At 38.0% G+C, this 13,795-nt stretch overlaps 1 protein-coding gene across 1 annotated transcript in view; it reads right to left on the bottom strand.

The window, feature by feature from the left end:
- Positions 1–13,795, bottom strand: part of NEK1 (NIMA related kinase 1) — a 103,478-nt gene that overhangs the window by 58,380 nt on the left and 31,303 nt on the right. Inside the window, exons 11-16 of the mRNA XM_003792844.3 lie at positions 9,605–9,664; positions 9,308–9,367; positions 9,164–9,214; positions 8,637–8,711; positions 1,465–1,625; positions 1,250–1,384 (exon numbers count right to left, since the gene is read on the bottom strand). Of these exons, the coding sequence (XP_003792892.2) occupies positions 1,250–1,384; positions 1,465–1,625; positions 8,637–8,711; positions 9,164–9,214; positions 9,308–9,367; positions 9,605–9,664 (542 nt within the window). The remainder of the gene's footprint in view (positions 1–1,249; positions 1,385–1,464; positions 1,626–8,636; positions 8,712–9,163; positions 9,215–9,307; positions 9,368–9,604; positions 9,665–13,795) is intronic.

The raw sequence follows: 13,795 nt of genomic DNA, 5'->3' as shown, positions 1-13,795 counted from the left end.
AAAAAAAAAAAAAAAAAAAGTATATTACCAAGAGAAGCCACTACTGAGAAGGTCACATACTGTATGATTCCAACTATAGGGCATTCTGGAAAAAGTAAAATGACCACTGGTTGCTATAGGTGAGAAGGGAAGGCGCTCATAAGGTGGAGGACAGAGGATCTTTAGGGCAGTGCCATTATTGTGCATGACAATTTTACAATGGTCAATACATACAATTATACATTTGTCAAAACCCATAGTATGTACAACATTAAGAGAAAACCCTAATGTAAACTACAAACTTAGGGTGATAATGGATCACCACTTCGGGTGTAAGTTCACTGACTGCAACAAATGTCATCACTCAAGTTGAGAATGCCAACAGGTTGTATGTGTGTGGGGTGGGGGTAATGAGAACACAGTACCTTCCACTCCATTCTGCTGTGAAACTAAAGTTGCTTTAAAAATAATATATATGTAATTTATAATGTATTCATAATGTTACTTTATATTTACCTGAATAATTTATCTCTGCTCAAGCATATATTAATCATCTTTTATGAAGGGTGGAGGAATCATAAAGATTTTTATAACACTCAATGACATTTTTCTTAAACTCAACACAGGGAAAAAAAAAATATGACTGAATTATCATAAACCTCATCTATTCTTCCATAATTCACATTTTATAGAATAGGAATGTCTAAGAAAATACATATGCATACATAAGAAAAAAAGAACTATGCGAGTTATAGCCACTGACAGTTACTATTATTAGTCTAATGGAAGAAAAAAATCTTATGAAAAGGACCCACAAAGAGGTATAAATCAAAGATGAATATGAAGAGAAAACATACTAAGACGACAAAGAGAAAAAGTGAGCTTCTGAGTGATAAGAAAAAGACAAAAAGACATGTTTTAGAGTTCTGCATAAAGAATGATGCCTTTTAAATTTATATTCTGATTCATTTAAAGCAAATGAATGAAACATATTACAACCATATGTTGGCTGAAAGTTCTATGTTCATTTAAATAGCATTTTTCAGTCAAAACATACAAGACAAAAAACTTAGGATAAATTGAAGAGCTATATGCTCACATGATGTAATCAAGGGCCAAATCTGCAACTGAGAAAATCTTTGCATCCAGGACCTAGAGAACGTTTTATGCAAAGAATGAAGAAACATCTACAAAGTGTAGATACTAAACTATGTGTGACAGAAGACAAAATTATACACAAAGATGAACTCATGGATCATCACATTCCAACCTGTTTGCACTGGCTTGTTTAGACACGGCCTTCAATCTTTTCAAAGTTTTCCTAATATCATCAGCATCAGGGAAATGGTGTTGATGACCTGCAGCCCCTTTAGGAAATCCTGGACGAGCTCCAGGCAGAATTCCTCTGTAGATAAATATGCATAGTGACTTTGATGACTTTCTCTGAAGCAAAACACAAGTTACTTCTGCAGAACATAGCCATACCTTTCTGGAAGCCCTCGACCATGTATTTCTCCTTTCCATTTAGCCTCATTGTCTTCTGCTCTTTGTTGCTGCATTTGATCAAAAATGGCATGGTAATGTTCATATTGTCCTCGAGGAGAAAAAGATGGAGCTAGAGCCCCTCCACTGCCAAAAAAGGAAGCCTAAGGATTAAACAAAGAGCTCTCACATATTTATCTTATAAGGTCTAAGAGGCCTGTACTATTCTCAAAAGAAAAAGTACATTTCAATGCTTAACTTTTTTTTTTAATTAAATGATAGCTGTGTACATTAATGCAATCATGGGGTACGCTGTGGTGTTTTCATATACAATTTGAAATATTTTCATCAAACTGGTTAACATAGCCTTTATGTCATTTTCTTAGTTTTTGTGTCAAGACGTTTATATTCTGCTTTTCGAAAGATTCACTTGTACCCAATGCTTAACCTTTTAAACATAATTATGTAATATGAACAACATAAATAAACATAAAGCCTATAGCAAAATGGTTTTACTAATTATTAACCATCAAGAAGTAGCATACTGGGTGGCACCTGTGGCTCAGTGGGTAGGGCACCAGCCCCATATACCAAGGGCGGGAGGTTGAAACTCGACCCTGGCCAAACTGCAACAAAAAAATAGCTGGGCGCTGTGGTGGGCACCTGTGGTCCCAGGTACTCAGGAGGCTGAGGCAAGAGAATCGCCTAAGCTCAGGAGTTGGAGGTTGCTATGAGCTGTGATGTCATAGCACTCTACCGAGGGCAATAAAATGAGACTCTGCCTCTTTAAAAAAAAAAAAAAGCATACTTTGTTACTAATAAAGCACACTTTAATGTGAAAAACAAAAAACAATAAAATGTCACTAATTTCACATAAACATGAGAAAATCTCATCTTATGTTTTGAAGCAAGCTTCTAATATACACTGCATGTGATTTTGTTCTGTTAAGTATGTATGTCTATACGTAAAGGGGAGCCTGCTTTTATAATAATCAAAATTATATTTAACAAAAACATTCGCATATAGCTTTTAATATCCCCCAAATCCTTCAACTGATAAGAGATACAAAGATATAAACATTACTGAAACATACTCTAGTGTAGATAAAAGGAAAAGATCACATCTATCCTTAAATAGTCCTCAAACAAGTTTGGGGGTGGGTTAAGCACAAAACTAGAAAAGCATTTTGATCCTGTGTTAAATAAGTGATAACAGAGACTACCAAGCAATAAGTACAGTGCAAATTCACAAAATAGAAAAAAAATCATCCAAAGTAAAATTCCTACTTAAAAAAAAGGCTCTGGAAAAATAGGGAGCATTAAATTTTGCTATAAAAGTTGGGTATAGCTGAGCGCTATCAGCCCTAGTTGTCTGTGTTTATAGTAAGCAATCGAAAGCATGCAGAAACTTTATGACAGTAGTAGTGTACTAAAACAGTTTTTAAGGTCAGTATTATGCAAGATGAGGAGAAACAGGAGGCAGACCAAGGTAGTGGAGCTAATTAGAAGGCTGTTGCCATACTGACAGTAAGTCAAGGAGCCAAGAAGTGGCAATCAATGAGAAAGTAGATGCTAAAGGGGGTTGTGGATTCTCTGTGGGAATGACAAAGGATAAAGGCAAAGATACAAGAACTCAGCCATGTGGAAAAATAAAGATGTCAGAAAAGGATAACAGATAAAAGTAAGTAAGAAGTGTATAATGCTACAGAAGTCACAATGGAAGAATTTCATTAAGAAGAGAAAAATCAATTAACCTCAAATGCAGAGGTCAACTTACTTAAACTTTTCTTATTTAAAGATAAGACAAATGGCTATGACTAAAGGTGAGTAGTAGCCTTTAAAAAAATATTGTTTTGGGTGGCGCTTGTGGCTCAGCGGGTGGGGTGCTGGCCCCATGTGTGGAGGGTGGTGGGTTCAAGCCCAGCCCTGGCCAAACTGCAACAACAAAAAAATAGCTGGGCATTACGGTGGGTGCCTGTGGTCCTGGCTGCTCAGGAGGCTGAGGCAAGAGAGTCACCTGGGCCCAGGAGTTGGAGGTTGCTGTGAGCTGTGTGATGCCATGGCACTCTACTGAGGGCAGTAAGGTGAGACTCTATCTCTACCAAAAAAAATATACATATATATGTTGTTTTGTGTGAAAAGTGATGAGAACAGAAGGCAGAATACTGACAGCAAAAGGAGGAAAAGCTTCCAGGTGATAACATCTTAAGGAAGAAGTCTAGATAAGAAAAGATATAAAAACAAAATATTAGGATCAAATCAAGGAAACATCAATATAACCCACTAAGATAAAATTTGTTTTAACATCTTGGCATAGTAAGTTACATACAATTTTATAAAAAAGCATGATTCTTGAAAAATCAGTACAAGATATTTTGGGAGGCCAGATGTTTAAGACCAGCCCCAGCAACACAGCAAGACCCCTGTCTCTATAAAAAACATAAAAAAATTAAGCTGGGCATGATGGCATGTGGCTGTAGTTCCAGCTACTTGGAAGGCCAAGACAGGAGGATTCCCTTGAGCTTAGGAATCTGAGGTGACATGAGCTATGACTGGGCTACTGCATTCAGCCCAGGCAACAGAATGAGACCTTGTTTCAAAAACAACAGAATAAAGGGACAAGATAAATATAGATTAATTGATTAAAGATGTTCAAATAACGAGATGAAAATTGCTAGAAATAAAAGAGAAAAATAATTAGACAAAAATCTTTATTGAGGGATTCTCACATACACACTCAAAATGTATATCTCAAGCCAAAACTCAGAATCCTGTCACATTTCCAAGGAAACAGGTTACTCTTTGAGTTTAATATACTTTATTTTTATTTTTTTTATTTTCTTTCTTTTTTTTTAATTTTTTTGAGACAGAGCCTCAAGCTGTTCCCCTGGGTAGAGTGCTGTGACATCACAGCTTATGGCAACCTCCAACTCCTGGGCTTGAGGGAGTCTCCTGCCGCCGCCTCCCAAGTAGCTGGGACCACAGGCGCCCGCCACAATGCCTGGCTATTTTTTGGTTGCAGCCATCGTTGTTGTTTGGTGGGCCCGGGCTGGATTCAAACCTGCCACCCTGAGCCACAGGCGCTGAGCCTTTGAGTTTAATCTAATGCTAGTATCACTTTAGCTTGACTTTGTTCTTTCTTTTCAGCAAAAATAAGTCTATAAACATCTCTGAAGATGTTTATACTCAAAATTATGATGAAAAAATTATATTGTGTTAGAATACTGAAAAGTATTAAGTTCTTCAGAGGTATCATTGTACAATAAATAAAAATCACCAATTATAGAATGATGAATTTTTTTTTTTTTTTGAGAGAGTCTCACTATATTGCCGTCGGTAGAGTCCTGTGGCATCACAGCTCATAGCAACCTCAAACTCTTGGGCTTAAGTGATTCTCTTGCCTCAGCGTCCCAAGTAGAATTTTTTTTTTGAGATGAGGTTGCCCAGGCTCGTCTTGAACTTCTGGGCTCATGGGATCCTCACACTTCAGCTTCCTGAGTAGCTGGGACTACAGGTGCATGCCACCCAGGTTGGTAGATGAATTCTAACAAATATGTACTCAGGTAATCACCACCACAATCAAAAGCATATCTATAACCCCCAAAGTTCCCTCATACTCTTTTGCCATGAATGTTCCCTCATTGCCAGCAACCACTGATATGTTTTCTGTTACTGCAGATTGGATTTGTCTTCTCTACAATGTCATATAAATGGAATCATAAATGTAGATATATTCTCATCTGGTTTCCTTCACTCAATACAGTTTTGTGACTGATCACGTTGTTGCATGTATAAACAAGGCCATTATTTTTTGTAATGTTGAAAGGCATTCCAATGTATTTTCAAATAACAGAAACACTTCTTACATATTATGGCTACCAAATGATCAAACTATTTATGTGGACTATATGGTAACGTTTCTGAAGTTCCTAATTATTTTTCTTTTTTATTTTTAGCAATTTTCTTCTCGTTACTTGAACATCTTTAATCAATTAATCAATATTTTCTTTCTTTTTTTTTTTTTTGACAGAATCTCATTCTATCGACTTGGGTAGCAATTCTCCTGCTTTGCCTCAGCCTCCTGAGTATCTGGGACTACAGGTGCCCACCACCACACCCACCTATTTTGTAGAGGCAAGGTCTCACTTTTTTTTTGTTAAGCAGGTCCAGGCCAGGTTCAAACCCGCCACCCCCAGTGCATGGGACTGGTACTCTAACCACTTAGGTACGGGCGACCCAGGGTCTTATTCTTGCTCAGGCTGGTCTTGAACTCCTGAGCTCAAGCAATCCACCTGCCTCAGCCTCACAGAGTGCTAGGATTATAGGCATGAGCTACTGTACCTGGCCCTAAAGTTCCATTCTAGAGACATGGTAAAAATGGACAAAACAAGTTTCAAATTTTACAGAAACACAATACCAAAGCACCAAAATATTTATATTAAATATTTGTACTGTGCATAGTAATGCCTATTATTTAGAGCTATTTAATAATAGTATTAATTTCAAAGTATTTCACTTAATGTTTAGTTTTTGTTTTATCTTTATTTTAGGGATCTCCTTAATTTGACCGTTACAGTAAGCCTCTGGGTCGTTACTATGTAGAAATCAAATAGTCTAACAAGGTAAATATTTCAAATTCAATGAGAAACTAGGACTTTGCTTTAAATCATGGAAAATTAATTGTTTTATTAATCCTTAATGAAAGTATTATGTAAGTTTATAAAGCAGAAATCAATTAAGCACACAGTATCCAATTGTTCAAAAACTGTCTCAATTAGTTACCAAATACCACTGATAAAACAGAACTTTCAAGATTAAATATTGCTTTAGACACCATAGGAAAATATATTTTATTACACAGAAGCCATATGCAAAAAGAGGAGGAAAAAATCATCAAAATCTCAACACTAATTATGGACTTGATGCAAAATGCTGACAAGATTTTGGGGCCTAAACTTTGATAAGTTTTCACTTTCCGATCAGATAGGGTATAGGGTTAGTTATTTTTAAAATGGACCAAATTCTTTCTGCCTCATTCCTGATCATTCAGAAGGTCATAAATTTTACTTACTAATAAGATAAAATTATTAATATATTACTAATAACATTATATAAGTTCTACATTAATGCAGAACTGGAAAAAGTTACTCTTACTGAATTACTGATAGGTAACATAAAAACTTCATCTCAGAGACTAAAGAAAAAATTCATAAATCTAGGGCAGAATCTAGATGCCTAGATGGAAAAAGCACACTTTTATTCAAATTATAAGTTTTGGGGGAAAAAACAAGTTGGAATGTAACTTGTTTTACATCGATATAACCTGTCATAACCTATTAAAGATGAGTGATTAACAGCTGATTTAATGATACAAATTAAAATTGAAATATAGAGCAATATAGAACTCTCATTTTCCATTGCTGTGTAACAAACTGGCACAAACTTAGAAGCTTAAAACAATACCCACTTATTATATCAGTTTTCCTGGCTAAGAAGTCTGGGTGTGGTTAGCTATGTGCCCTGCTCAGGATCTCACCAGGCAGAACTCAAGGTGTTAGCTAGGGCTACAATTCTCACCTGAGCTCAGGAACTCTTCCAAATTCCCTGGTTCTTGAAAGAATTAATTTCCTTATGGGTCTTTGACTAAGGCCACCATTTTCTTGTTAGCTGGTCAGAGACCACTGCTAGCATCTAGAGGCTACCTGTGCTATGTTTGGTCACATGAATTTTGGACCATCTTCCAGGCCAGCAGAAGTATGACTCTTTGGCTTTTATTCCTCTCCAGTCCGCTAAGAGAGCCTTACGTGTTATGTAATGGTGGAAGTGACTATCCCATCACCACATGACATAACCTAATCAAAGGAGTCACTGTATCACAACATTCATAGGTACTACTCACTTCCCACTTACAGAGAAGGAATAATACAAGGTGTGACACCAGGGGTCAGGAATCTTGGAAACCATCTTAGAATCTGGCCTACTCACAGACAGAAATAATGTAAAGGATGCTACATAAGCAAAAGAGAAAGCATAAGATTGAGACTGGCAGAACAAAGAAAGGAAAAGAAAATTACTGTATAAGGCCCTGCCAGTCAAGTTCCAAGCATTGTGCCCAGAAAAAGAAAATGAAATGAACAAATTAAAGATCAGAGAAATTAAGTAACTTGCTCAAGATTATACAGTCTGGATCTACACAATAGCAATGTTTGGATTAAGTATTGAGGTTAATGCTTGATTACCTAGATAAAAGGATGGAGATGGGGTGAGTGTGAAGATGGAAGGAAAGGGTGCTATTAAGTAAAGAGAGGCACAAGCACAGGACAAAGAGATTTAGCAAGAAAACTACAAATATGGTCTTTAATTCAGCATGAACAGAGTAAACAATGGGTAATAGGGAATGGCTGGGGATGTACTTGGAGAGATTGGCAGGGACAGGATTAAGAGGGGCCTTCTGAGAACTTAATCCTTTTTTTTTTTTTTTTTTTTTTTGTTTTTGGCCGGGGCTGGGTTTGAACCCACCACCTCCAGCATACGGGGCCAGTGTCTTACTCCTTTGAGCCACAGGCGTCACCCGAGAACTTACTCTTTAAGGCTATCAGAAACTACAGATGGATTTTAAGCAGAAGTGTGCCAAACTAACTTAATTTTAAAGATTCCTACTACAGGGATGGTATATCACAGTCTTCACATAAAACATTTTTTTTTTGGACATGGTCTCATTTTGAGACTCTTGGTAGAGTGCTGTGGTGTCACAGATCACAGCAACCTCAAAGTCTTGTGCTTAAGCGATTCTCTTGTCTCAGCCTTCCAAGTAGCTGAGACTACAGGCACCTGCCACAACGCCCGGCTATATTTTTTAGAGACAGGGTCTTACTCTTGCTCAGGCTGATCTTGAACTCGTGAGCATAAGCAATCTACCTGCCTCTGCCTCCCAGGCTGCTAGGATTACAGATGTGAGCCACTGTGCCTGGCCCAAATAAACCTTTTAACTGTGTCACCTATTAGTTACCAGTACAAGTTATATATCAAATCCATATAGGAAAACTAAGAATACATAATAAATGCTAAAGAATTCTTGGTAAAAATTAAACAGAGAGAAAGAGAAAGGGAGAAACCCAGTCAATCACATTTTAAAAGAGCAAGGTGAAACCAGAGTTTTAAAAACAAATGCCTACCTTTATTTCACCACTTCCACCAGAACTTAGTACATTTCTCCATCCTTGTTCTCTGGCCCTATTTATTCTCTCCAACTTTGGGGGGAAAACAAACAAACAAAACACCATTTTAAGTATCTTATATAAAATACATGAAATATATTTAGTAATAAAATAGAAATCAGTGTATTCCTTTTTTTTTTTTTTTTTTTTGAGACAGAGCCTCAAGCTGTCCCCCTGGGTAGAGTGCCGTGGCATTACAGCTCACAGCAACCTCCAACTCCTGGGCTCAAGCGAGTCTCCTGCCTCCGCCTCCCAAGTAGCTGGGACCACAGGCGCCCACCACAACGCCCAGCTATTTTTTGGTTGCAGCTGTCATTGTTGTTTGGCGGGTCCGGGCTGGGGATTTGAACCCGCCACCTTAGGTGTACGTGGCTGGCGCCTTAGCCGGTTGAGCTATAGGCGCCAAGCCAGTGTATTCCTTTAAAAAAATTATGTGTATGGGGAATGGGAGGAATGAACCATGGGAAAACAAATTATCCTCTTACCCTTTCCTTTTCTTGTCTTTTCATTTGTTCAGCCTTCATTAAATTAATAATCTGTTAAAAATTTTAAAGACAAACTTCTTAAAATTCTTGAAACTATTATCATTTTCAACTTGTAAAGAAAGAAAAATAAGAGCAAAAAACTACCTGATCCTTTTGTTTCTTTTCTTTTTCAGTAAATTCCAAAATTCTCTTTCTTGAGGCTTCCTTAATTAAAAAAAGAACATTATTACCAATAATAATTCCTACTTTTTCTAGTTTAAGCAGGAAAGTTAGTATACCCTTAGCAGAGTTATGCTTAGAGAGGTTTAAAAAAAGTTATGTTATTTATTTGAAAGAAATGAGGAGGAAAGGTTTGGAGGCCTTATGCTATTAAGATTTTGCTGCTTCTTTAAGTAATTATTTTTGCAAAGTTTTAAAATAAGCAGACACATATCTTTATACCTCAAACATTTTCCTCCTTTGTTCTCCAGGATTCACTCTCTTCACTGGAGTTTGATGGGCCTGGACAAAAAGTAAAAATACCAATTAGACAGATTTTGAGGCTCTCAAAATTACAAATTCATGAAAATTTCTGAAAAAGGTAAAGGCGATTCTTTCATAACTCTCTTATTTTATTTTTTTTGAGACACAGTCTGACTTTATCGCCCTCAGAAGAGTGCTGTGGCATCACAGCTCACGGCAACCTCCAGCTCTTGGGTTTAGGCAATTCTCTTGCCTCAGTCTCCCTAGTAGCTGGGACCACAGGCTCCCACCACAACACCTGGTTATTTTTTGTTGCAGTTTGGCCAGGGCTGGGTTTGAACCCATCACCCTTGGTATATGAGGCTAGCACCCTACTCATTGAGCAACAGGCACCACCCCACAAAATACAGCATTTTAAAAATAAATACTCTAGGCTCGGCGCCTATGGCTCAAGCAGCTGAGGCACCAGCCACATACACCTGAGCTGGCGGGTTCAAATCCAGCCCAGGCCTGCCAAAGAACTATGACGGCTGCAACCAAAAGATAGCTGGGCGTTGTGGCAGGCACCTGTAGTCCCAGCTACTTAGGAGGCAGAGGCAGAAGAATCGCCTGAGCCCAGGAGTTAGAGGTTGCTGTGAGCTGTGATGCCACAGCACTCTAAGGGTGACAGCTTGAGGCTCTGTCTCAAAAAAAAAATAAAAATAAACACTCTAGTGTTCGATATGTTGTCTATCGAAACACTAGATTCAAAGAAACCATGGGAAAGGGTTCTTCCCCAATCTTCAACTAGTTTTGTGCTCAGACACAAGTCTTAATGATTCTTTTATAATGTGCTTTGGCATTTTAATTAAATCATTATAGATCAATTTTATTGATATAATATATTTTAACTCAAGGCTGTATCAGCAATGTGGTAAGTGGCACTAACCTCACACCTGACTCCACTCTTAGGATGTTTACTACCTGATGTAACCAGTGGACTGCCAGAACAGCTCCACCTCCTGACTGTATTATAGGCTCTTAAATCCTACTGTCTAATTGTGGCTAGTTATTTCAATTCCACTCTTACTTAAGCTAATCATATATCTTACTACTTAACCCAGAAAAGGCGCTAAAGTTGATGTGATAAAGATAATACCAACATATTTAAACAATAGTAGCTTTCAAACTTTTTCTTTTCTTTTCTTTTTTTTGAGACAGAGCCTTAAGCTGTCACCCTGGGTAGAGTGCTGTGGCATCACAGCTGACAGCAACCTCCAACTCCTGGGCTCAAGCGAGTCTCCTGCCTCTGCCTTCCAAGTGGCGGGGCCCACAAGCACCCGCCACAATGCCGGGCTGTTTTTTGGTTGCAGCCATCATTGTTGTTTGGCGGGCCCAGGCTGGGTTCTTTTTTTTTTTTTTTTTTTGAGACAGAGCCTCAAGCTTTCTCCCTGGGTAGAGTGCCATGGCCTCACTGCTCACAGCAACCTCCAACTCCTGGGCTCAAGCGAGTCTCCTGTCTCAGCCTCCCAAGTAGCTAGGACCACAGGTGCCAGCCACAATGCCAGGCTAGTTGTTTTTTTTTTGGTTGCAGCCATTATTGTTGTTTGGCGGGCCCGGGCTGGATTGGAACCTGCCACCTTAGGTGTATGTGGCTGGTGCCTTAGCCACTTGAGCCACAGGTGCCGAGCCTCAAACTTTTTCTAAAAGCAACCCACTGTAAGAAATATGTTTCCTATCTCTATATAGTGAAAATACACACACACACTCCCCCACAAGTTTCATAAAATATCTTTATAGTACACCCTGCTGCTTTCTACTGCTTAGGAAAAAGATCTCTAAAAGAAAGCAAAATATGAAAGCATAAAGAAGTCTCTAGTCTTCACACAATGAAATGACTTTTCCTGGCTCAGTGCCCATAGTGCATTGGTTACAGCACCAGTAACATGCACTGAGGCTGGCAGGTTCAAGCCTGGCCCAGGCCAGCTAAAACAACGACAACTGCAACAAAAACAAATAGCCAGACACTGGGACAGGTGCCTGTAGTCCCAGTTACTTGAGAGGCTGAGACAAAAGAATCACTTCAATGCAAGAATTTGAGGTTGTTGTGAGCTGTGATGCCATCGCACTCTACCAAGGTGACACAGTGAGACTCTGTGTCCAAAAAAAAAAAAAGAAAAAGAAAAAGAAATGACTTTCCCACCACTAGTAGGAGGCAACTACTAGTGGAGGGCAACTCCTAGTCTTTCATATACTACTGTAGAAATATATGAAAAACTGTAGATAATGCTCTTTAATAAACAGTGTTACAAACACACAGCATTTCCAAGTATATATATTAATCATTTAAACTAATAGAGAATGTTACCTGCTGGTTTGTAAAATTATACATTCCATTCACACAAAGGAATACTATCTGGCAATGAAAATGAAATAAAATACTTATATGTGGTACAACATGTATCAACCTTGAAAATATAATGCTGAGTAAAAAAACCAGTCACCAAAGACCATGCAATATGATTACATTTCATATAAAATGAAATGTCTAGAATAAGCAAATCGATATAGAGACAGAAAGCTGTTGTCCAGGATTGTGGGGGTAGGAGTAGAAAGGAAAGTGATTGCAAATGGGAAATGAACTTATTTTTAGAGTGATGAAAATGTTCTAAAATTGATTGTGGAGCTGGCTGTACAACTCTGGGACTATATTAAAACCATTTAATTAGTAGGCAAGCTGTATAATATGTAAATTATATCTCAGCAAAGCTATTTTAAAAAGTATGTATCTCCAAAAACAAAAAAAGAAAAAAAAAGTATGTATCTCCAAGAGTTGCTAAATGGTAGTCTTTAGACACAGAGTCCTATACAGTAGTCTTTTGACAAGGTCCACAGGTGCTTTTATGCAGCGAGTCTAGCACCAGTCTCGAAATTTGTGAACCACAACATCAATTTTTTTTTTTTTTTTTGGAGACAGAGTTTTACTTTGTCACCCTTGGCAGAGTGCTGCAGCATCATAGCTCACAGCAACCTCAAACTCCTGGGCTCAAGCAATCCTCTTCTCAGCCTCCCAAGTAGCTGGGACTATAGGCGCCTGCCACAATGTCCAGCTATTTTTAGAAATGGAGTTCAGGCTAGTGTTGAACTCTTGAGCTCAGGCAATCCACCCACCTTGGCCTCCCAGAGTGCTAGGATTACAGATGCACAATATCAATTTAAAAATATTGAGTAATAATGTAGCTTAATATAAATGACTAGGTTTTATATATGTTACACAGTAAGGTGGGATAAAAAAGAGGATCTTTAACTAAAACACCAACCTACTCTTGGGTAAGCTGTAAGAAGGCAAAGGTTGTATTCATCCTCTGATGTTCCATATTGCCTTATATTCAAATAGTTGTGAAATCAAAAGCCAGACTATTCCTATGAAATGACACAGGTCAGGACATTATTTCTACACTGAAGAGAAAAATACAGTAACATAAAACATTCCTACTCAGAGAATTGTTTTGTTTCTTTTTAAAAATCAGAGGCAAGGCTTGGCACCTGTAGCTCAAGCGGCTAAGGCGCCAACCACATACACCAGAGCTGATGGGTTTGAATCTAGCCTGGGACTGCTAAACAATAATGACAACTACAACCAAAAAATAGCCATCACCCTCTACCAAGGGTGACAAAGTGAGACTCTATCTCAAAAAAAAAAAAAAAATTCTGAATGATAAAACAAATGATTCAGGTGATAGTTACAAATGGTTTGGATTTCAGTCAAGGTGGTTGCCCTCGAACCTGTGGACACCTGTAGCAGCTACTTGGGAGGTTGAGGCAAAAGAATTGCTTAAGCCTAGGAGTTGGAGGTTGCTGTGATGCCCCAGCACTCTACTCAGGGCAACAGCTTGAGGCCTGATTCAAAAAAAAAAAAAATCAGAGGTAAAATAATGAAATACGTCCACGGAGCTCCCTCTAGTGGCTTAATAACCATTCCTTTGCTTTAAGAGAACCTTGAAAAATCACTGATTGTTACAGCAACTACAACAAAAATCAGTTTTATAACATGCAAAGATTTTGTTTGACATGTTGAGTAATAAGTTAATACACATTAACTTAAATTTGTGGAATTAAAACATGGCAAGACAGTATCATTAAATGGTTATGGTATTCCTTATAAACTCATTTTCTTTCTTCTTTTTTTTT

This window comes from Otolemur garnettii, unplaced genomic scaffold, assembly GCF_000181295.1.
Source record: "Otolemur garnettii isolate 467f Iridium unplaced genomic scaffold, OtoGar3 scaffold00061, whole genome shotgun sequence".
Taxonomy (NCBI): domain Eukaryota; kingdom Metazoa; phylum Chordata; class Mammalia; order Primates; family Galagidae; genus Otolemur; species Otolemur garnettii.
The sequence above is the reverse complement of the archived record's forward strand: the minus strand, read 5'-3'. Positions and strand labels throughout refer to the sequence as shown.